Source organism: Leucopleurus acutus (assembly GCF_964270905.1).
Source record: "Leucopleurus acutus genome assembly, chromosome: 4".
Lineage (NCBI taxonomy): Eukaryota > Metazoa > Chordata > Mammalia > Artiodactyla > Delphinidae > Leucopleurus > Leucopleurus acutus.
The window spans coordinates 108,782,173-108,807,263 of record NC_139146.1 but is presented as its reverse complement, the minus strand read 5'-3'; the positions used below and the strand labels follow the sequence as shown (position 1 = coordinate 108,807,263).

The 25,091-nt window shown below is 33.1% G+C and overlaps 1 protein-coding gene across 10 annotated transcripts in view; it reads left to right on the top strand.

The window, feature by feature from the left end:
- ANKRD17 (ankyrin repeat domain 17) overlaps nucleotides 1–25,091 on the top strand; it is a 159,786-nt gene that overhangs the window by 54,872 nt on the left and 79,823 nt on the right. For all 10 annotated transcript variants that reach the window (XM_082838778.1, XM_082838781.1, XM_082838777.1 and 7 more), the window contains exons 2-3: nucleotides 17,303–17,456; nucleotides 22,842–22,998. In XM_082838778.1, coding sequence (XP_082694904.1) covers nucleotides 17,303–17,456; nucleotides 22,842–22,998 — 311 coding nt within the window. The remainder of the gene's footprint in view (nucleotides 1–17,302; nucleotides 17,457–22,841; nucleotides 22,999–25,091) is intronic.

Sequence of the window (25,091 nt, the reverse complement as noted above, 5' to 3'; positions counted from 1 at the left end):
GGACTAATGTGTCTTCCCCAAACAAGGAAGCATGACAAGGTGATTGACCGTTTTTTTGAAGCATTTTTTGGTGTGGGTGGAGGAGGGTTAAGCATTGCTTTACCCTTTATTTGGTTGTATAGTCTATTTGGCTTCTAATATAAATTCAGATTTTTAGGACTCATTTCTATGCAAAATACAATTAATTTTAAAATTAAAAGGTATCTTTTTGTAAGTTCATTGAGACTGATAATACAGATGTTCTAAAGCCTCACCTATGAAAGGGTTACCATTTTTTCTAGTTTCAGGATTTTAAAATTTAGTGAAAATCACAAGCGAGCAGAAGTAGTGGCTTTATTCTTATTACATGGCATAAAAAATGTACCTCCTTTTAAATACTACCTCGACTCAAATAAAGTAAAATTAATAAAGTAAAGTAAATAAAGTAAAATTAATGGATAACGGAAAGTATTATAATAGGTAGCAGTGATCTGTTCCAGTTATTACTGAAATTTATCAAATATGGTACAGAAATATTTATGAATTTAAGTGAGCAAGTATCTAGTGTCCTAATGTTGCTGCTGCTCACCATTGTTTGATATGCCAAGAATATTCTTTTTTTTAGATCTTACCCAAATATTGGAAATTATTCATTTAGCAATTATTTTATTGAGTACCTATTGTGTTCTTAGAGCTTTGGTTACATAAGTCAGTGACATATAATAATTTTTCCTACCTTGAGACATTGTAAAGACTTTGGCATTGCTTTAAGTGAAATGGGAGCCATTGGCCAGTTTTTAACAAAAAAGTCATAAATCTGATTTACATTTTAAAAGGAATTGGCATACTTAGAAATCTGACTTTTAATTATTTGTGCTTGATTAAGTTTTAGGTTTTATATATATATTATTTATTTAAATTATATATATAAAACCTAAAACATATATAACTTAGATAGGGTTCAGTCATTTATTTGGATGATAGTCTGTCCCCTCCTCTGTTGCTGTCCATTGTAGAGTATTATCTCTGAGCAGTGGAGGCAGTGAGACAGTGAAGATAGTAAAGGCAAGGCTCTGTACGTTCCTCTGAGAAAAAATACAGGAGGAAGAAGAGCTTTCTTTTCTTGGAGATGGGGAATACAGAAAGATGTCAATTTAAGATATATTTAATTGAGGTGCCTGTAGCACATCCAGATCAGTGGAAACTGATATTTGAAATTATCAGTTAAAACGTGTTTGTAGGGCTTCCCTGGTGGCACAGTGGTTGAGAGTCCGCCTGCCGATGCAGGGGACACGGGTTCGTGCCCCGGTCCGGGAAGATCCCACATGCTGTGGAGCGGCTAGGCCCGTGAGCCATGGCTGCTGAGCCTGCACGTCTGGAGACTGTGCTCTGCGGCGGGAGAGGCCGCGGCAGTGAGAGGCCCGCGTACCGCAAAAAAAAACAACAACAAAAACATGTTTATAGATGACGTTACCTTGTTAACTTACCTAACTTAAACATAACTTAAACAAACAAAAAGACTCATGATGAAACAAAGGGGACATATTAGTATTTAAATGAGTTAGTCAAGGAAGAGAAGCTCAGAAGGGCGTGATTAGAAAATACTTGAGATGGTGGGCACATTTATTTGTGAATTGGTCGGGAAAGAAATGATCCAGAAGGGAACAGATAGACTAAACGAAAGAGGAAAGGTTTAGGATCCTAGAATGTAGTTAAATACAGATTTAATAGATAATAGCAAAATGATAGAATTATAGAGGCTAGATATTAAAATGTAAAACTTCAGAGTTAGAAAAAGGTGTAAGTGTTCAATGTATAACCATGAGAATAGGTTATCATTGATTAGGTGATGTTTAAGATCCTTTCCACCTTCAAAAATTTAGGATTCTTAGAATGGAGCATTCTTTTTTTTTGTTAAATATAAAAGAAATATTGATACTAGAAATCTTTCTTTTTAATTGACTTTTTAACCTTCTCATATTTGATGTTTATTGAATAGTAAAATTTTATCATTTTTATCATTTTTAAGCATACAGCTTTGGTACAGTATGACTTTCTGTCAATTATCATTCCATTAACTTTATTTAAAATTCCTATGAAACTTCAAACTTATTTTGACTTTGATTAAAAGTTTCTGTGTTCTTTGACTAATGGAATTAAACTAAAAATAAAAAATGGAAAGATCTCTGGAAAACCCCCAAATATCTAGAAATTAAATAACATACCTTAAAACTAATACATAGGTCAAAGAGGAAGCCACATGGAAAATTAGAAAATATTTTGAATTGAATGAAATAAATCAGAATTTGTGGTATGCAGCTAAAGCAATGCTTAGAGGGAAATTTATAACATTAAATGCTTATATTAAAAAAGAGTAAAGTCAGTGACCTCAAGCTCTTCATTAAGAAATTGAAGGACTTCCCTGGTGGTGCAGTGGTTAAGAATCCACCTGCCAATGCAGGGGACATGGGTTTGAGCCCTGGTCTGGGAAGATCCCACATGCCATGGAGCAGCTAAGCCCATGCACCACAACTACTGAGCCTGCTCTCTAGAGCCTGTGAGCCACAACTACTGAGCCCGTATGCCATAACTACTGAAACCCACGCGCTTAGAGCCCATGCTCCAAAACAAGAGAAGCCATCACAATGGGAAGCCCGCACACCACAGCAAAGAACAGCCCCCACTTGACGCAACTAGAGAAAGTACGCACGCAGCAATGAAGACCCAATGCAACCAGAAGTAAATAAATAATTAATTTAAAATAAATTTAAAGAAATTGAAAAAAGAAGAGCAAATTAAACCAAAGCAGGCAGAATGCAAGCAATAATAAACATAACGGTAGAATATAAATTAACTAAATAAATAAACATAATAGTAGAAATTAATGAAATTGAAAATAAAAACAACAAAGAAAATAAAACTGAAAGTTGGAAGTAGGTTCTCTGAAAGAATCATTAAAAGTGATTGAGAGAAAGAGAGAGAGAAAAGACAAGCTATCCCATCCATATACATTAAAAGGTTAATAAGGGAGTATTATGAATTACTTTGCCAGCTAATTTAACTTAGATGAAATGAACAATTCTGTGAAAAACACAAAATATCAAATTTCACTCAAGGTAAATAAATAACCAGAATAATATTATATCTAACCAGAATAATATTATATCTAACAGAGAAATAGTATTTCTAATTAAAAACCCTCCAGCAAAGAAAACTCCACATCTGAATGGCTTCATCTGTGAATTATATGAAACGTTAAAGGAAGACATAGTTCAAATTCTGCAGAGACTTTTCCAGGAAATAGATGATGAGGAGTCACTTCCCAACTCATAAGACCTGCATTATTACCCTAATACCAAAACGCAAGCAAAGATATTATAAGAAAAGAAAATTATAGACCAGTATGCAATGAACCTAGATGTAAAATCCTAACAAAATATTAGCAAACAGAATCTAGCAATATATAAACAAGATTATACATCATGAACAAATGGTGTATATTCTAGGAATGCAAAGTTGATTTAACATTTGCTAATCAGTGTAATTCACTACATTTATATACTCAAGAAAAATTATTTTATAATCTCACTATATATACAGAAAGAATTTGGGAAAATTCAACATGCATTGTTGAAAAAATTTTCAGCAAAAATTTTCAGCAAAATTTTCAGAGAATTCTTATGTTTGCTGAGAATTTTTTTAACCTCATAAAGGGTATTTATGAAAAACCTGGAACTAACGTCATACTTAACGATGAGAATGAATGCTTTTCCCCTAAGGTTGAGAACAAGGCAGAGTTGCCCATTCTCATCATTCCTACTCAACATAGTGCTAGAGATCCTAGTCAGGTAAGTTTAAAAAAACTTTTATTCAGCAATAAAAAGGAATGAACTGCTAACGCATGCTGTAGGGTAGATGAATCTTAAAGCCATTGTGCATTTGTGAAAGAAGCTGCACTCAAAACTCTGGATGATTCCATTTCATTCTGTAAAAGAGAAAATGAAAGTAACAGAAAACATGATCACTAGGGGCAGAGGGTAATGGTAAGAGATTGCCTATAAAGGAACAAGAGAAATTTTTGAATATAAGAAATATTGTCTGTCTTGTTTGGTGGCAATTACGTAACTAGTTGTCAAAATTCACAGATTTATACAACTAAACATGGGTGAATATATTCGAAATTATACTTCAATAAACCTGACTTTCAAAAAAATTTAATTGGGTACAGAAGGGAAAAAAATGAAGGGAAAGAATATAATATTCTCCTGATTTTTCTTCTCTTGGGAAACCAAGCAGTTGCTTTAACTGAATCTTACAATGACTGACTTTGATGCCAAGGCTTTTTTCATTCATTTAAAAATAATTGGGTTGCATGTGTGTTTCAGACTGAATTACATATACCATCAAGTTAATCCTATATACCTCAAAATAATACAAATTATTATGGTAGTTCTTTTGGAATTTTTGTTAGAAATATGGAAATGTTATTCTTGATATTTTTCTTTGAAGATCTAAAGGTTGTTTTTAAATTATTTGCGAAGATTACATAATAGGAAACTACGTGGTCTTTTTTATTGTTGTTTTTAAAGGTAAGCAATATAGAAGGGTACAGACAAGTAAAACTGTAAAATTCTCATTGATTTCACTCTTTGATTACACTGTTAATCGCTTGGGTTTATATATCTTGAAATGTTTTGTTTGTGTTCTTGTACACATACATTTTGTTTTTAAAATCAACTTAAGCAGATGCATACCATGCCTGCTTTACTGAGGCATTTTTCACCTGATGTAATATTGATATCTTTCTACATCAGTATTCATGTATTTATTCAGGAAATATTTTTATGTTTACGACTCTGTTCTAGTTGCAAAGGACAGAGCAAGGAACAAAATGTGGTCCTTGCCTAAGTGAATTTATATTCAAGTAAGAAGAAGATAATAAACAAGTTGGGGGGAAAATGTCACTATATTGTTAAGTTTCATAAAGATAAATAATGAAGTGTAAAGAGATGAAAAGTGAAGGGACAGAATGAGCAGGATATGTACCTTAGATAGTCGTGGTGTAGGCTTTTATATGAGACCTACTTTATTCTTTAGATGGTTATTTATTATTTCATAGTATAATTTATTTAACTCATTCTGTTGATGGGCATATGGATTACTTAGATTTTTTTCTGTTATAATCAATACTTTAATGAACATCCTTGTACATATTTTTTCTTACATGTACAAGTATTTCTGTACACTAAATTCTTAGAAGGAAAACTGCATTTTAAAATGTCTATTATAGATTCTGCCAAATTATTCTCCAAAATAGGCATTGTCTGTCAATGGATAAAGAATAATACCACATTTTAATTTGTATTTACCTGATTCCCAGTGAAGTTGAGCATATTTATTGGTCATTTGTTATGTCTTGTGTAAATTGCCTACTCATATCATTTTGCCCATTGCGGGATTTGCCTTTTTCTTACTGAAATTTTAGGATTTCTTTATAATTCTGTTTATAATATACTCATCATATTTTATAACATTTTCTCCTAACCTGTCTATTGTCTTACTTTATGGAATCTTTGGATTTTTCATTTTTATACTGTCAAAGTCTATCAGTCTTTTCCTTCCTAGCTTCTAGGTTTTGTGTCTTTCCAGAAAAGCCTTCTTATAGTAATTTAGTCTCTTATATTTTCTTCCACTACTTCTTTAGTTTTATTTATGTTTCTAGTAGATTTTAATTCATCTGGAATTTTTAGAATATATATTCTGTGGTTGGGACCTAACTAATTTTTTCAGTTTTGTAACCATTCTCCCAAAATAATTTATTGAACGATATGTCTTTTTTTCCACTGACTTGATATATAATCTCTATCATATTTTAAAAGTCCAAAATATATTTGTTCTGGATTTAATACCTCATTGTTTTGATGATTGTCATTTTATATTTGACATCTGGTAGGGCACCCCTCCCCATTGTCTTTTTCAAAAAAATTTTGGCAATTTCTGTGTATTTTCTCTTCCAGATGAACTTTAGAATCAACATGTCAAGTTCCATTAAAAATCCCTTTGGGATTTTGATTGGAAGTGCATTGAATTTACAGATTAATTTGGGGAGAATTGACATCTTTACACTATTGAATCTTCCCATCCAGGAACATGGTATGCCTCTCCATTTCTTCAGGTGTTCTTTTATGTCCTTTAGTAAAGTTTTATCGTTTTTTTTCATGTAGGTCTTACATTTTTCTTGTTAGGTTTACTCCTGGGTATTTTGTAGTTTTTGTTGTTATTGTGAATTACATCTTTTCTTCCATTTTGCACTTTATTTTTCAATTGGTTATTGCTACTATATAGGAAATCTATTGATTTTTGTACGTTGATCTTACCATTTACTTAATTTTCAATTGATTCTCTTGAAATTTCTAGAAGGATTATTATGTTTTCTGCAAATGATGGCATTTTGTTGTCCTTTTTTCAGTATTTACTTCACTATTTTGTTTTTTTGTTCGTTTTGTTTTGTTTTCTGGTCTTATTGCATTGGTTAGGTTTCCAGATCTTTTCCCTACTAGTTCTGATTTGGGCATCTTTTCTGATTTAAATGGAATGCTTCTAATATTTAAACTTCTACATTTATATATGCCTTAGATTTCTGATAGAAAACATTGTCAAGAACAAAAGTGTCCTTCTTGGCTTACCAGGTATTTCCATGGTAATAGATATTGTGTTTTATCATGTGTTTTTGTTGAGATGATACATTATTCTTTTCACGTCTAACATTTTAATGTAGTGAATTACGTTAATACATTGACCTAATATTGGTAATGGTGTTTCTCATTTTTAGTATTTATTCAGCAAGTATTTGGATACTTGCAATATCGGATATTGCATTGTGCCAGGAACTTTGCCACAAACTTGGTGATAGCACTAAGTCTGAATGGTTCCTCTCTTTTTTATATGGAGAAGAGAGATAATAAGCAAGTACCCAAGGACAAGATAATTTTAGACTGTGGTAGTACTGTGGAGGAAATAAAGAGAATGGTATGGTAGAGAGATGAGGAGAGTACCTCCTTTGATATTATCATCTGAGAAGGTAAAATATAAACTTAAGACCTGAAGAATGATGAAAGCATTGGGAAAAGCATTCCAGGTAGGGGAAGATCACACATTAATTGTATTTCTTAATGTCTTCTTGATCCCCTTTCATATATGTGTGTGCTGTACTTTTTACACAACTGCTGAATTTTCTAATGGTGTTTTATTTAAGTTTTTGTTTTGTTTAGTTTTTTTTTTCTGTTTAGGTTTGCTAATAGGGTTATTTATGCTTATGAGCTAGGGAGTTTCACCATCTGATTTCTGGACTTCGTAAATAAGATAATAATGTTCTGTTCCTTCTTAAAGGACTACCCTTAAGATTTCTTCTATGGATATATTCTATTACATTTCTACCTTTTCTTGAGGTAATTTTGATGATTTCTTTTCTTAGAAAACCATCCATTTTGTTTAGACTTTCACATTTATTGATGTATAGTTGTGCTCAGTTTTCTCCTTATATTTTTTTCTTTCTCTGATTTTCTGTAATCAGACTTGTCAAAGGCTTGTTTCTTTCTTGTTAGACTTACCCAAGAAGCAATTTTTGGGTTTATTAATTACTTTTGTATCTCTCTGAATTACTTCATTTCTATATTTATCACTATAAATTATATTGATATATTTTGATTTGTATTTTATTTTTGAAGCTTTTTATGTATTTTAAACCTTTCTTGTGCTCTTCTGAATACATTTATGCTCTAAATTTTTCTGTAAGGATTGCTATGACCAAATTCCATTGGAAATAATATGCTCACAATTTTAATTTTCTTTTCCTCCGTATTCTGAGAGTTCATGAGTAGGCTTTTTTTCTTTTCTTTTTAAATTTTCAAGTACAGTGTTATTCTTTTATTGATAATATTTAGTTTCTTTTAGCTTAATGGACCAAGAATGTAATTAATTTAAAAAATGTATTAAAAAAATCTGTTGAGATTTTCCTTTGCTTAAGATATGATCAGGTCTATTTTACTATGAAATATAAGTGTAGTTCATTAATTCTATTTCTGAATTGTCCATATCTTTGCATAATCTACTTGATTTCCTCATTTTCTGAGAAAGATGTGTGTAAAGTTTCCCACTAAGTTGTGTGAATTTTCAAGTTGCTTACATTTCCAGTATTTTTACTTTATATGTTTCTGTTATATTGTTAGGGTACAAAGAAGTTGAGCTATCACACACTCCTGGTGTATTGTATCTATTATCATTATGAAATGTTTTTTTTCTATATAATGCTTTTTGCCTTAAATTCTTCTTTGACTGATATTAATAATGGCACCTTGGACTGGGATTGCTTTTTCACACCTCTGTTTTCAACTTTTATGACAAAAAAATTTAGATCTCTCTCGTAATAGCATATAGTTGAGTTTTTTCCTTTTTTTTTTTTTAAATCCTAATCTACATGTCAGTTTTAAAATAAGAGGAATTTTCCCATTCACTTTTATATTAACGTGGTCTTTTGGTCTTTGTTCTTTTTCCTAACATTGAAGATTATGGTGAAGATGTATTTTCTTATTATCCCACACCCCACCCCCTTGTCTTTAACTGAATTGGAGTTTTTAAAATTCTATTTCCCTCCCAGTTTGAAAAATATGTTTTCTTCCTGTTCTTCAGCAGGCATTGGATTGCATTAAACACTGTTTGTAACTAGTTGCTCCCTTTCCCTTAACATAGGCTTTTGACATTATTTCATTCAAACTTGACTTTACTGTTTTTTAAATAATTTGAAATTTTAGTAATATATTTGTTTTAATATGCTTTTACTTTTTTAACTTTAAGGAATTATTTATTAACAACTACCTGAAATGTTAATGAAGGATTATATTCTACTAATTTCTTTTCTAACTCCTTAGTCTTATGATTCCAAGGCTGTCCTTTTCTTGGATTCATTTTTGTTGTGAAGGCATACATTCTCTAAATTCAGAAATGTTTGTGGCTTTTAAATTTTCAGAGTGCTTACATCTCTAAAAAAATTACCTTGTTCTACAGTTTAGACTTTTTAGAAATAATTGTGCTTCATTTCTTTTCGTTGCAAATTGTCTTCTAGCATCTAGTTTTGTATCTGGAAATTCTAATATCAATCTGAGTTTTAATTCTCTTATTAACAACACCCCCCTGGAATCTTTCTAGGCTTTATATCCTTGGAATTCTCAAATTTTACCAGGTCATGACTCTGTGTGTAATCTGTATGTGTGTGTATATCTGCATGTGCATTTTAATGCCATCCTACAGGAAATTGTTTTATTTTGAGGCTCTTTTTATGATAATTGATGAATAATGATAAATAACAGAAGTAGGCTAAATTTATAATTACATTACATTGTATTATTGATATCGAACTTAAGGAAACCCTTGAAATAACCTATAACTAATTCTGTTAGCAAAAAATCTACTTAAAAACTCTAGATTTGAGAATTCCATACAATTTTTACTTATTTTAAACATTAATAATTTGTTCACTTTATAAAGTTTATAATTAATGTCAAAAATTTCATATTGTATTGATGATTTAATACTGAGTTGTTGCAGGCAGGTAAGTACTTTGAAGCGTAAGAAAAGACGTCATGTCTTGTATTAGCTCTGTGAGAACACTGCTGTGTTTTGCAGTATACCACTGATGCTTAGCACATTCCTAGATCTTAACTAAAATTTATTAGATGGATAGATGAGTATTAATGAAAGAATATAGGTATAAATCAGTGTTTTCTTAATGAATAGACTTCTGAAAGCTAAATTTATTTTAGTCAGGTTCACTTTAGTTTTATTTGCTTTAATCGCAGGATACTAATACCATGTCAGACTATTAATTGATACTCTTTTTACAAGGACTTTAAGTGGGCTTTTATTTTATTTTCTTATTTTATTTTAATGTATACATAAATCAGTGTTCAGGGACTCCAGTAGTACAGAAAAATTATACCCCAAGTGTATTAATTTTGGAATAATTTACTCTTTATTAAGAGTTGCAGTATTTTAGCTGAATTTTACCCTATTTAAGACTATAGAGTGGGGTGAATTGGGAGACTGGGATTCACATATATACACTAATATGTATAAAATAGATAACTAATGAGAACCTGCTGTATAACACAGGGAACTCTACTTCACTTTGCTGTGCAGTAGAAACTAATACAACATTGTAAAACAACTATACCCACCCCCCCAAAAAAAGACTATAAAAAATACAGAGCAAAGAAATTTTTATTAGATTTTAGGACCATGTACAGAAGAAAATAATTATGATGTACAGAAGAAAATAATTATGATGACTATGATGATGACTGTTTCTTATAATAAATATGTGTTTGTATTCAAAGAACTTGGAAGAACACATACCATATTTTTCTGGGCTTGTTTGAGAGACATAGTGTAAACTATTAAGAATTTATTCAATCAGTGTTATAAAATTATCATAGATTCAAATTAATCTCTTTTTTAATATTTACCTTTCTATATACAGCCTTTTAATATTATTATCATCTTGAAGTTCAGATTACCAGCTTGACATTCAATGATAAGTGGAGGGTGGTTTCCAGAACAACAAAAGCAGTAATAAATTGGTGGATAGTGATGAGATGGGAGGATGGGGAGTGTTAAAGGTTAAGAAATCCAAATTCTGTAGTTGCTAGCATTCTCGTTTTTTAAAGTATGTTTACTCTGGAAGACTGACCCTTTTTCCTATCCCCACCTTGCATAATCTTTCATTTGATATATTGATCAAATGATTGATAATTCCTAATTGGTTTCTTTGTCTCTGTTGTCCTGTCTATCCAAAACCATCTTTCACGTGGCCTCTATCTTTCTAGAACGCTGAGTATTTATTTTAATGCTTAAACCCTTCAGTAAGCTACCATATAAATTCTGAACTTCTCAGCATGATACTGAAAGACCCCATCTTACTCAAGCATTATTCTTTTTACTATTTTCATTCAGAATTGTCTTTTCCTTCCTCTGTACAATCACTGTATTAGTATCTATTTTGTACTGTTTTCCAGTCTTGTTTGATATAGTTAGCTATTTGTACATAGAGTTGCCTTTCTATATTTATATTTGTGGAAGGCATTGATTATTAAAAAAATCATTTTGGATTACCATTCTCCTGTGGCTGTCCAACTGCTTTGCACATAGTATGTAATTGGCAGTGAACATTTGTTAAATTGAATAGAGTTTGTATATATGATGTCTAGTTAATCAGAATATACTGTATCCTTATTCTTTGGAGTGAATACCAGTTTATTATACTACCAAATGGACTGCTCTTCTCTTATATAGCAGTGATAATACATTTGTTCTGAAGAGGAGTTAATTTGAAATGTTACGCTAATTTTCACAGTTGGTCCAAATGACGCTACATTTCCACATTTTCATGTGACTTTGTGTTTTGAATATACAAGGATTGGGAATGCCATTAATAGCATAAACAAATTCATTCAACTCTGACCATTGTTAAAAGACCTTGCTTTTTATTGTTAAGCATTTGTGTTAAGTTTATTTTGGGGAGAAAGCAAAAAGTACTTTTTTGGGGGGGCTTCCCTGGTGGCTCAGTGGTTGAGAGTCCGCCTGCCGATGCAGGGGACACGGGTTTGTGCCCCGGTCCGGGAAAATCCCACATGCCGCGGAGCGGCTAGGACCCTGAGCCATGGCTGCTGAGCCTGCGTGTCCGGAGCCTGTGCTCTGCAATGGGAGAGGCCACAAGAGTGAGAGGCCTGCGTACCGCAAAAAAAAAAACAAAAAAAACTTTTTTTGAATTTTATTTTTTTTATATATACAGCAGGTTCTTATTAGTTATCTGTTTTTTACATATTAGTGTATACATGTCAATCCCAATCTCCCAATTCATCCCACCACCACCCCATCCCTACTTTCCCCCCTTGGTGTCCATATGTTTGTTCTCTACATCTGTGTCTCTATTTCTGCCCTGCAAACTGGTTAAAAAATACTTTGTTAATTGAATAGTATTACCATTAAATAATTTTTTTAAACAAAAGCAACCTCTGCAGTAACACATCACCTTTAATCTTTAAAAACTAAAAGGATTTAATGTGCACAAAAGTATAGAGACTAGTAAAATAAAGCCTCTATAAATCTCTTTTTCAGATCACCAGTATCAAGAATTCGCCACACCACTTTGTTTTAAATTCCTGACAATATTTCTGTATACTACAATATGCATCTCTAAAAGATAAGGGCATTTTCTTACCTAACCAGAGTAATTCCTTTATACTATTTAATGCACAGTTCATATTCAGATTTCTTCATTTTCCTTGAAAATTTCAAATAAGGTCTATTATTTTGATGGTTATGTCTCTGGAATTTCTTTCATTTAGAACGGTTCTTCCCTTTTACTGTCTCTGTCTCTCTCTCTCTTTTAAAACATGTTCTAGATTTTAGTTTAGTCTGTGTGCTTCTGTTTAACTCAGTGGTTCCCAGTTTCCCACCCCCGGGGTTTTGTTTTTTTTTCCTCCAGGGGGACATTTGGCAATGTCTGGAGGTATTTTTAGTATCACAACCTGTGATAGGGTTGCTACTGGCATCTAGTGGGTAGAGGCCAGGGATGCTGCTGAACATCCTGAAGTGTATGTATAGGACAGCTCCCAACAACGAAGAATTATCTGGCTCAAAATGTCAATGGTGCCAAGATTGAGGAGCCCTGATTTAAATTTTTCCTGATATTTGCCTTAATAATTTTTATAAACTGGAAGTTATTTCAGGGAGGCAAGAGTACTTCATAGGAGGTACTGTGTATTTTATGTTGCATAAATCAGGGGCATATAATGTTTAGTTGTCTCACTTTTAGTAATTAAACATTGGGTTCAGGTATTAACAGCTTTATCCCTTAAATATAGAATTTAAAGTCAGCTTTTCTAGAGCAGAGTCAAACACCAGCCTCTTTTTCTGGTGGAAAGAATATTGAACTTGTTAATTGGATAACTGATCTCTTGGTGTTAGATATTTAGAAACTTGCTATTTATATACGGATCCTGTGCTTTGTTTTTTCATCTGTAGCAATGAATTGAACGTGGTGATATCTAAGACCCTTGCATTTTGATGGTTCTTTGTATTAGACCAGAATTTGATGCACAAACACCATTTCATAAAATATCCAGCTAGTCAAAACAGCACATCCAAATAGTTTAGATATAACTTAAATTGTCATGCTTTGAATATTAATGACTTTGACATTATTTCCCTTAAGGATGAATAAACTTAATAAGGACATCCCTTTCCTTCTGTCTCTCCACTCTTCAGGAAAGTTATTTATACATTTCATTTAAGGAAAATGTTTCAGAATATTTATGTGAATTTCTTATTCAGACCATTTTTAATGTTCCGGAACTTGGCCATTATTCAAAATGAATTTTTTTCTATAGAAATAATATGATAAAAATGAGTTAGGTTTCAATGGGAAAATGCATTTTAGTTTTCAATCTGAATTTCCTCAACTAAGGACATGTTAAAGAGGTATATGCCCATAACTTAGTTGACATTTGAATAAAGGATTACTTATTTTTGTGTTTTTATAAGACTGCATCTCCTTATATCAGTCTCTCTACTTGTTCTGTAATGTAGCACAAGAACTTTTCCAGGTGGGAAAAGAGGAATTGGTGTTAAAGGAGGAAGTCCTCTTCTGCTACCTCTTCAGAACTCCTATGGCTCTTTTTTTTTCTCCTTTCTTCATCTTATGCACTTTCTACCTTGTATTATTGTTATTGTATAATTTTACTCTCACATTAAAGAAACAAGCTCCTAGGTAGTAGGCTTAATTTTACACATCTCATAGTAGTAAACATCAGTATCTCTTGTACAAAGACTGTTTGTAATAAAGGTTTAATAAATCAATAAAGATAGCATTTTTCCCTACCTGCTACCTAATATTTGATTTTTCTATAGCTATAAAATATACCTTTAAATTTATTTTTTGTAACTACCTCTCCCTTCTCCAAATACACTGCAACATTTTAGAATCTGAAAGGGAAGGGTCCCCAAATCATCTTTTATTTATTCAAGAGTTATTTGAATCCTGACAATGCGATGAGCATAGTTCTAGTTGCTGTATATATATCAGTGCTCCAAAGTGCCTATTTCCATGGAGTTTAGAAAGACAGTAAATATATATAATAAGTCATGTGAAAAATTCATGAAAAAATTACGCAGAATAAGCATCTAGAGATGGCTGAGAGACTTGCTTAGGTCTCACAGGTAGCAGATGAAGCAGAAATGGTACGTAGGTCTTTAGATCCTAACAGTATCCTTGAAATTAGTTTATTCTTCATTAATCTTAAACTGGGGGGGGGTGGGAGAGAATATAATAGACATCCATTCCTATTCTTTTCTTTCATCCTAATGTCTTTTTAAAAATCTATATATAGTATTTCATAGTCACTTGAATCTACTGATTTTTAAGTTATCAAGTTTTTCACATATCAAGAATAGTGGGCTTTAAAAATCAATATGAAAACTTTTATGGATGGGAATTCCCTGGCGGTCCAGTGGTTAGGACTGCGGGCTTTCACTGCTGAGAGCATGGGTTGGATCTCTGATCAGGGATCTAAGATCCCACAAGTTGTGCTGCGCGGCCAAAAAAAAAGAACTTTTATGGAGACGTTTTAAATCCATAAGAAAACATATTTCTTCTGCACTTAGTATCCCTCATGAAAAGATAGAGATGCATTTTTCTTAGTAAATTTTCACCAAACTTAGTTAAGATACAATGTGGCATAAGGGGACCTTGTGTCAGCAAATCACTTTTGATTGAAATTTAATACCTTCTGTGATCTAACTTGTAGCTTTCCGACTTTTCCTATAGTAAACCCTGTATTCTAGCATATAGAAATTTTATGCTTGTCTATCAGTGCTACATTCCTTCTTCTCCTTTTTTCTTATATCAATTAGTTATTTTGGTCAAAATCCTTTCATATTCTTTCTGCATGCATTGTCTCCTTCAAACAGTCTTAGTACCTTTGATCTGTACTTTTGGTTTGGCACTTTGCACTGCTCTTTGATATCTTTTGTTTTCTAAAACCTTAATCTGAAACATTTAATTTTTCACCTGTTCATTTTAACCTGTGTTCATTTTTCCATGATTATTTCCTCTCTCTCTTTTTTTTTTTTTTTGTCTTCTCCCATTGGATTGAAAAATTGTAGATATTTTAACAGAGAAAATTTCATTGGGATGCAACTTTTTCTCTAGAAAGACTCATCGTCTGGACCATGGTTAAAGATAGGAGGACATAGTTTTTACCAGGCTATAATATTGAATCACATGTGTCTATGACCAAACCATGCTGAAAAGTCCCCTTCCTAATGTATAACACTTAGGCTTTCACTACTGCCTTTAAAAATAAAGTTTAAAAAACATTATTGTTTTTTTCTTAACTCCTTCCTATCATATAGATTTTTAAGGTTAATATATAGCAAAATTCTTGAAAATTTTCAAATATTTACGGAGATTATTTTCAGAGTATTCGGTGTCTATATTTGAAATATTAGAAATCTGAAATGTTATTTCATATTAAACTGCATTAGCTTAATGGAAATTTAGAAAGAAGCATATTATTTCCCCCTAAATTTAACATTCAGTATTAAATATGTATTGATATAGGATTTATGCCTGGTTGCTAGACAGGTGACTTTTAAAGATGGAACAATAGAGTTCTGGTGTTACGTTGGTTAAGAATTTATTTCTGAAGTTTTTAAATCTTATTTCTGACAGCTAGATACTAGGCATGAGGGTAATTGTATTCTAGGTTATTAATAACTTTTATATCTATTTTAGTTATTACAGTGTTAGAAGTACTTTAGACTTGTGAAATAAATTTCACCTGATCATGTTAGTGATATTTTATATAATAATTATCAACTTTTTATCAGCAAACTGTAAAGAATTATATCTTTATACCTATTTGTAAGTAGCACTATGACAAGGGATGTCAAAACAAAACTTTTCCCCATGTCTTAAGAGTTGCTATTTTCTAATTCTTTACATTTCTTTTAATTGAATCTGGTGTATGTTACTGTATCAGTGGTTCTCAGTGTATGGTCTGCAGCCCTCTCAAGTTCCCAGAAATCATTTCAGGATGTTCAAGAGGTCAAAAATGTTTTCATCACAATACTAATATGTTACTTGCCTTTTTACTGGGTTGATATTTGCACTGATGATACAAAAGCAATGGTAGGTAAAACTGCTGGCCTCTTAAGGCCATGGCACAAAATTGTGCTAGTATCATTGTAGTTATCACTGCCATATATACTCACAGTTAAAAAAATAAAATGAAAAGCCAGTTTCACCTGAAGAATAATCTTGATAGAGCAATAAATATTAATTTTTTGAAATTTCCACTTTTGAATACATGTCCTTTTAATGTTATTGTGTGACAAAATGGGAGGAACACATAAAGCACTTATGCATATGAAAGTATGGTGGTGTTTGAGGGAAAAGCACTTGGGCTTTTTTGAGATGTGAGGTGAACAGTCCACTTTTTTTTTTCATGAAATGTCTTTTTTTGCTGGAAAAATATAAAAGACAGACACACTATGCCTATCAAACTTGAGCATTTGGCAAATGTTCTCAGAAATGATCGAAGTGAGCCTTTAAGGGAAACAATCAACAGTATTTGTCACCAATGATAAAATTAAGCTTTCAAGCACAAACTAGAATTTTGGAAATTTTATTTGCCTGGGCTTGACAGCATTCCAGTACTTAAAAACTTTTGTAATGAAACCAGTAGTGATATTAATGTTTTGATTTTTTGATATTGTAGTTTGATTTCAAATACAGTAAATATTAATAAATATAACCCTTATATGAAGTCCTTGGGAGCAGCACTACTTTATAGGTGTATAAAGGTGTCCTGAGAACAAAAGATTTAAGAACAGCTAATTTAGGCCCTCTACCAAAGTCAAAGGTTTCATGTCTAAGTATTAACCTCATAACCTCTCCCATACACTACCCTTCCCCCATGAAATTAGAATAGAAAAGAATACATATGATTTCAGTAAGAAAAGAAAATAGACTACATATGATATGAATAATATATTCTTAAATTATTCTACAAATGTAATTTTCTCCTTTAAACTGTGGGCTTATCTATCCCATTGAAATTATTCAGGATTGCATTGTATTTATCATTGATTTTGATGTTAAAATATTTTTCTCTTCTCTTCCTTTTTCTTCTGTTTATTTCTCTTCCCACTTTCCTTTTCTTCTTTCATTCCTCCCTTTCTTCTTTTTTTGGTATTTGTTTTCTAGGTGGAGTCTTTCATTTTGGATCAGGATGATTTGGAAAATCCAATGCTGGAAACGGCTTCCAAGTTACTCTTGTCGGGTACTGCTGATGGTGCAGACCTCAGGACAGTAGATCCAGAAACACAAGCTAGACTGGAAGCTTTACTAGAAGCTGCAGGTAAGTCTGCAAACTCTACATATATAATAAGACTAATTTTCCAAAGTTCTACATAACTCTTAAAAACTCCGGTTATTATAAATGTCTGATGTTGGATATTTAGTATAAGACTATTAATAAAGGTTAATGGATTACTTTCTAGAGCATAACATGCAACATTTCATACAAGCATAGTTTCATTACCAGAATAAAATTGACAGGTTGTTGTAAACCTTATAAACAGAGACTTCTTTTTTTATTTTTTTGGCTTCATTGGGTCTTCGTTGCTGCGCGTGGGCTCTCTCTAGTTGCGGCGAGCAGGGCTACTGTGTTGCGGTGTGTGGGCTTCTCATTGCGGTGGCTTCTCTTGTTGCGGAACACGGGCTCTAGGCGCGTGGGCTTCAGTAGTTGTGGCACATGGGCTCAGTAGTTGTGGCTGATGGACTGTAGAGCACAGGCTCAGTAGTTGTGGTGCACAGGCTTAGTTGCTCCGTGGCATGTGGGATCTTCCTGGACCAGGGCTCGAACCCGTGTCCCCTGCATTGGCAGGCGGATTCTTAACCACTGCGCCACCAGGGAAGTCCAAACAGAGACTTCTTATACAGTTAGTTTTCATTAGTCCTGAATTCCATCTTTGAAAATTCACCTACTTTATAAAATGTATTTATACCCCCAAATTATAGTGCTTTCTCAGTCTTTCATAGAAATGCACAGAACAGTGAAAATTTTGAGTTGTTCTGCGTGCATGTTTTCCGCTGAGGTGATGCTCTCTGCCTTCTTGTTTCAGCTCTCATACTGTAAACAAGTGTCCTTTCCATGGTCTACTTAGTGCCACATTTTCCACATTTTTGTGCCTTTTGTTGGTGATTTCAAATGGCCCCCAAGTATAATGCTTAAGTGCTATCTAGTGTTCCTAAATGTGAAAAGGCTGTGATGTGCCTTTTGTAGAATATACGTGTATTATTAGATAAGCCTTTTCAGCATGAGTTATAGTACTGTTGGCTGTGAGTTCAATGTTAATAAATCAAGTATAATATATTAAATAAGATTGTATTTAAATAAAAACACACATAAAACAAGCTTATGTATTGACTGGTTAATGCAAATGCTGTGGCCAGAGACTTCAGGCACCTAGCCCTGTATTTCCCCTTGGAGCAGTGGTTCAGTATTCATTAGTTCAGTGTTCCCAGTGACTTTACAGAACATAACTACCATGAATAATAAGAATTGACTGTGTGTAATTCCCTCCACTTTTTTGTCACAGATTGTCTTTTAAAACCTTGTAAAGTGAATCATCATTATATTTTTGTAAAGTGGATCATCATTATATTGTCTTCATAAGAAGTGTTTTAATTAGAGTTTATATACATAACCAAGAGTAAACATCATAATATATAATATGCCTTAAATATAAGGGAATAGTAACTCTAAATCTCTATGATCATTTAAAATAACCATATTTTCTTAACTTTCCTAAAGTGGACATAAATATATGGTGAACATTAATTGTTCATGGCTTGAGCACCCTGAACCAATGCTAGATTTTGTACATTCAATGCATATAAACTGATTTTATTATAGCATAAAACTGACCTATTGCTGTTTGATAATGCTTTCAATAAATATCTCATAACACAGCATCTAAATATTTGAAGGACTCATGGTTAAGTTTGATTTCTATCCTGGGTAAAATTCTAGAATGGATTATTAAGGGAATGTTGACCAAATACAGATGAAAACATAGTAGGGGCACATGCAAGGTTCTTTCCTTGAGTATGGAAAACTGTACAGGGTAGCAGTGATATAATTTAGCATTTGCCTGAAATTTGATGTTGCTTTAGGAGTTTACCTGAGAGAAATGAGGATTGTGAAATTATTTGAAAACATGTCATAAGAGGAACAGGGAATGTTTTTCCTGAAGATGAGAAGACTCAAGTTGAATATAAGGGATATTTGTTTTCTGTGGTTCGAAGAGGCAGAACCAGGCTTAAAGATGCTACATGAAGGTAGATTTCAGCTGAAAGGAGCTACTTTTGGAGGTAGAGTTCCTTTATATAGGATGCTAATAGTTGCTTCATTTTTCTCATTTCTGTGTTTATTCCCTTTTTTTTCCGTTTTCTTTATAATAGCTAACAATCAATCAAGATGTCAGCTAAGCTGAGTTCTCATCTGTAGGCTGTAGAAGAAAATCCATTTCCAAGTTTATTATTGTTGGCAGCAGAATTTAATTCCTTGGAATTGTGGGACTGAGATCCTGATATTCATACAGACTGTCAGCTGAAACTGCTCTCACCTCTTTGAGGTCGCCCACATTCCCCCCATCTTCACATCAGCATGGCATTGTGGAATCCTTGTGCTTTGAATCTCTGATTTCCTTTTCTCCAACCAGCCAAAGAAATCTCTTTGGTCTTCCTGGGGTCATGTGATAAGGTCAGGCCCACCCAGATAACCTTCTTATCTTCAGGTCAACTATGCTATATAGCATAACCTAATCATGGGGATAAAATCTATCAAATTCACAGTCCCAAAGATTATATAGAGTGTGTACACCAGAGCTGGGTAATCTTGGGAACATTTTAGAATTCCTAGTATACCAGTGATTGGACAGAAGCCTCTCCATTTCTTTGAGAACCCCCAAATGTCAATATCTTTAAGTCTTTTCTCTGTGGCTGTTTAATTTCTTGAGAGACACATCTGCCTGTTTCTGTCTAGTGAATTATAAATGCTGGCTGCCAGCATTTTGGGAGCTGAGAGTAGAAAAGGGGCTAAGGATCTCACTGTTTATCATGCATATGTTCACTTAATCCTCATTTTCAATTTAGTGTTATCTCTTCCTCATCTATACCCAATATCTTCTAGCCCAGGGTCTTTCTGGTTTAGTCTCTTTAGAGAATAATTATCTGGCTGTGCAGTTTGGGATGGAGTCTTAAATGTCTGACTGCTCCTCACAGGTGTTCAGCCAGTCTCTGTTTTCCAACCCAAGCCTCACCCCTGAACCTGAAACCTATATGTAACTCCTGAGTCCTATTGGGTTGATCACTTTGTTTCTCGCTTATTTCTATTTTTCTGCTTATTCTGTTCTGCTAAGTCAGTTAATCTCCTCTTTACTATGTCTTCATGAATATTAGCTTTGATTTACAAATTTCTTCTAGTTTTATCAAAGATGGAGTTCCTATTGTATTTTAGTTCTCCTTTGAGTAAGTTCTGAGAAGAAAAAAGGGGGAAATAATTGTCTTGAAATCAAAAATCTAGATAATCATTTAATACACCTTTTCTCTGAAATTATATGGTTCTGTTCAATTGATTAAATGTCATAACTTGGAAAGAATAATTTGGTCATCGTTATCATTTCTGTTATTTGATCTTCACTGATTAATATCTGATAATTGAATAAGACCAGTAAAAAAGATCACCATAATCCAGAGTAGCTAGATAAATTAATTTCCAATCACTGTTTATTTATTTGAAAGGTTACTATGTATTTCTTAGGTTACTTCCTAGTTATTTTTACTAAAATAGTTATCTTTACTTATGAAGATATGAGAAGTTCATAAAAATTTAATATGGAATATTTTATTTTAAATGTTATTTTTTTAAAAAACAGGGATTACTTTCTTCTGATCTGGACATATCCTCTTGTTTAGTTCTTTTTTGTCACTGACAAATAGTTGTTACATAGCCAATCTGAGTTGGCTAAAATATTGGAGCTAATTCTCTCATGTGAGAATGCATCTGTGATATTGGTCTCAATAATGTTAGGATACTTAACTAACCACAGATATCTTATAGAATAAATACTACTATAGCATGTTCAGACTACAGTTGGCTTTTAATATTAGTGACACAAATTATGCAGTAGGTATCAGTCTTACCAGATTAAGACTGTTTTTATCCTTTGTATGTCTTGATTGTAGCAGACACTAAATTTGACTGCTCTGAACATATGTTATATCTAAATATCTAAAATCAGAAATGCTTTTTGCAATATTTATTCCGTAAGATGTAATATTTCATATCTTGGATTTGTCAGAAGGAAAAGCAAATGCGTATAAAGTTTTTTTAAAATAAACTTCAAACACAAACTTATATGATATTATTGAGCCCTTCCACTATTAAAAGAAATCTGTACAGATATGTTTATTATCATTTGGGAGATCTTTTTGGTCTTTGTCTTAGTTAAATAGTTTGTTTTAAAACCTCTTTAAAATAGTGTTTCTTAAACATTAATTGCGTTTGAATCACTTGGGGATCTTTTTTTAAAATGCAGGTTATTGATCAGTAAATTTTAGGGTCTCAGATTCTGCATTTCTGACAAGCTCCCAAGTGACAGTAATGCTTCTATCAGTAGTTCATGAACCACATGTTGAGTAGTGGGGTTCTGTAATATCCATTATAACATTAGTTGTTTTATCTTCAAGTTAGAGCAAAGGTTCTTAATCCTGGCTGTGCATCAGAATCTCCTTAGAGCCTTTAAAGTATGTAGATCCCTAGGCCTTCCTTTTACTTACTGAATTATATCTTTAGATATAGGAGAGTTCAGCATCTGTACTTCTGAAAGGCTCCACTGATGGGCAGCCTGGATTAAGCAGCACTGAGTTTAGAATGTTAGAGATCAGCTTTCTTTATAGTGATATGTAGAGTAGCAACAAGTTGTGTTTCATGTACATGGTAACTAACCATTTCTGCTTTTGAAATTTTAAAAAAAATTTGTCTATTCTGAATATTTTTTAGATATGGTGTTTTTAGACATGATTTTGGGTGTATGTAATAAATTGTAGTCGTAATTTGAAGCAAATAGGTACTCATAGATAGGTTATCTTTTATATAGCCTATAATGTCTTATATGGCCATTTTTTGGTCACAAGGGGTAGTAGCCCAACTAAACATTCTTAAATGAAAATGGGCATTTACCAAAGGTATAGGTATGGTGCTGGCTTCTGGCACTACTAGTGCCAATGAGTCAAATATAACTTTATCAGAACTGTCTCCTTCCTATTTCTCTGCTCTCCTCTCCTCTATGTTGACTTACTTTGGGCAGTCTTTTTCTCTTTGTGGTGATAAAAGTGACCAAATAGCTCATGAGTCACGATTTAGCAACCTTTGAGCATACGTTCTTCTTGCAAACGTATGGCAGAAGTCTGAGTGAGGACACCCGACTGTCCCAGCATAGACCAACGACCCATTTCTAGAACCAGAGAGTCACAGAGTTGAGCACTTATGGACCACATGGAAGGAATAAGACTAATAGAAAATTGGAGAACAGTGATTTCCCAGAAGATTCTGGCCAGGCAATATATATGTCCAGTGTATCATTTGGAGTTTAACATAAATAGAGTTAAGTAACTTGAATTTTGCTTTGTTTCTCCTTTTGGGTATATCTGAATTGGTGTGAAAATAATATAATAGGAATAGGCAAATTATCTACGGCTGATGGTAAAGCCTTTGCAGATCCTGAAGTGCTTCGGAGGTTGACATCATCTGTTAGTTGTGCGTTGGATGAAGCTGCTGCTGCACTTACCCGTATGAGAGCTGAAAGCACAGCAAATGCAGGGCAGTCGGACAAGTAAGTGTATTTCCACTGTGATCAGTATAAAAACATTTTCTTAAAAATAATTAAAATAGCTAACATTTACTGAGCATGTATTTTGTGCCTGGCAGTATGCTAACCACTTTACCTGTGATATCTTATTTATACTCACAAAAAGCCTTAGGCATGGATTTTGTTTTTATTCCCGTTTTACTCATGAAAAGCAGAAAAGAAGTAACTTAAGATTGAATAGGTAACAAGTAGCAGAGGTAGGACGCCAGTGTCTGTCTGACTACAAGGCTGACTTCTTAGCCAATATGTTATAAAAGACCTTTTGCTTATTTAGATTTTGTTTTCTTTTAATGTTTTGGTGACAAAGAAGTAAATGATTTCTAATTAGTCATGCCATTTTCTACTTCATGTGCATAGTTCTGACCATTTTAAAGGGCAGGGTTTTTATTTGTTTATTTGTTTTATGAATGTTCAAAAATGTCAGAGATCTAGTTTCCATAACTTGAATGTAAGTGAGTTCCAGGGATGTTATTTTTATTTGTCCTATAATTCCTTTTATATAACATTTCACATTTAGTAAGAACTCAGTAAATATTTTCTGACTTGGCCTTTAAAGTTTTTCTGATGATGTTATGCAATAAAAAACAATCACACCATCTTGTATATAAAACAGTTATGGGTAGTATGAAAAATACAATGCCAAGGAAGCAGCTGGAAAAGAACCATTAATACATGTTACTACTGTCTTCACCCTTCAGAGGCTTCTTTTTTTTTCCATTAACTGAAAAGAAGCCATTAAGCCATTTTATTTACAGCTGACTCGAACAACACAGGTCTGAACTGCACAGGTCCACTTATACACAGGGTTTTTTTCTTTCTCTTCTTCTTTCTTTCTTTTTTTTTTTCTTTTGGCCATGCCACATGGCTTGTGGATCTCAGTTTCCCGACCAGGGATTAAGCCCAGGCCACAGCAGTGAAAGCCAAATCCTAACCAGAGAGCTCCCAGCACAGGTTTTTTTCAGTAGTGAATACTACATTGCTGCACAGTCTGTGGTTGGTTGAATCCATGGATGCAGAAACGTGGATATAGAGATATGGAGGAACTGCATTTATGGAGGGCAGACTGATTAGTTATTTGCAGATTTTCAGCTGAGTGGAGTGTGGTTACCCCTAACCCCTGTGATGTTCAAGGGTCAACTGTATTTTAGCAGTTACCTTTAAATAGTTGAAAAAAATGAGAATACTCTTTTATATATGAGTTTAGAGAATAAAAAATAGCATTCAAGAATTGTCTTATATAATAGTGTTTTTATGCAACATCTTTTAGTATTAACAAGAATGTGAATTTGCTGTTTCTCTTAGCTCTGTTTGTCTTCATTCATCTAAGTTTTCTGTTTTTATTAATTTATTTTACCATCCTTCTCATAGATTGACTCTCCTTCTTTAGTTAACTTCCAGTTCTATTCCTTAGTTAATGTTCAGTTTTACTAGCCTATGATATTATTGATATTCTCCAGATATTTTTTAATGTGCCTTCTGGGACTGGCAAGACACCTTGAAGAGTATATTAAAGCTAGTTCAGCAGGAAATAGAATAGAAAAATAAAGAGTCATAGATTCTTTGGCACTGACACTACTAAAAGTGATCAGCAAAACACTAGGCCATGTTTGTGACAGTCATGTTTGTTCAGCAAAGCTTGAGAAACAGTGGAGCGCGGTGGGTGTTTTGTGACAGTACAGTTAACAAGTAGACAAAATATATAGTATGGCATACAATGATACGATTATGGGCAGAAGAAATTGAATGCAGAAGTGCTAAGGCAGTGTTTGGGGTTAGGGATCATGTTGCATTTTTAATACGGTAGTCAGGGAAACCCTCATTTAAAAGGTGGCTTTTTAGCAAAGACCTGAAATAGATAAGGCAGTGAGCTGCGTCTGGGAGAAGCTTTTTTGTCAGAGGGATAGCAGATACATAAATCTTGGAGTTACAGCTTAATTAGCATTTTTGATGAAAAACGGGAAAGCCAATTTGGCTAAAGCAGAAAGAGTAAGTGAGAATAGTAGGTGTTGAAACCAGAGAAGTAAAAGGAGGAGTTTGAGATCCTACCACTGGACAGG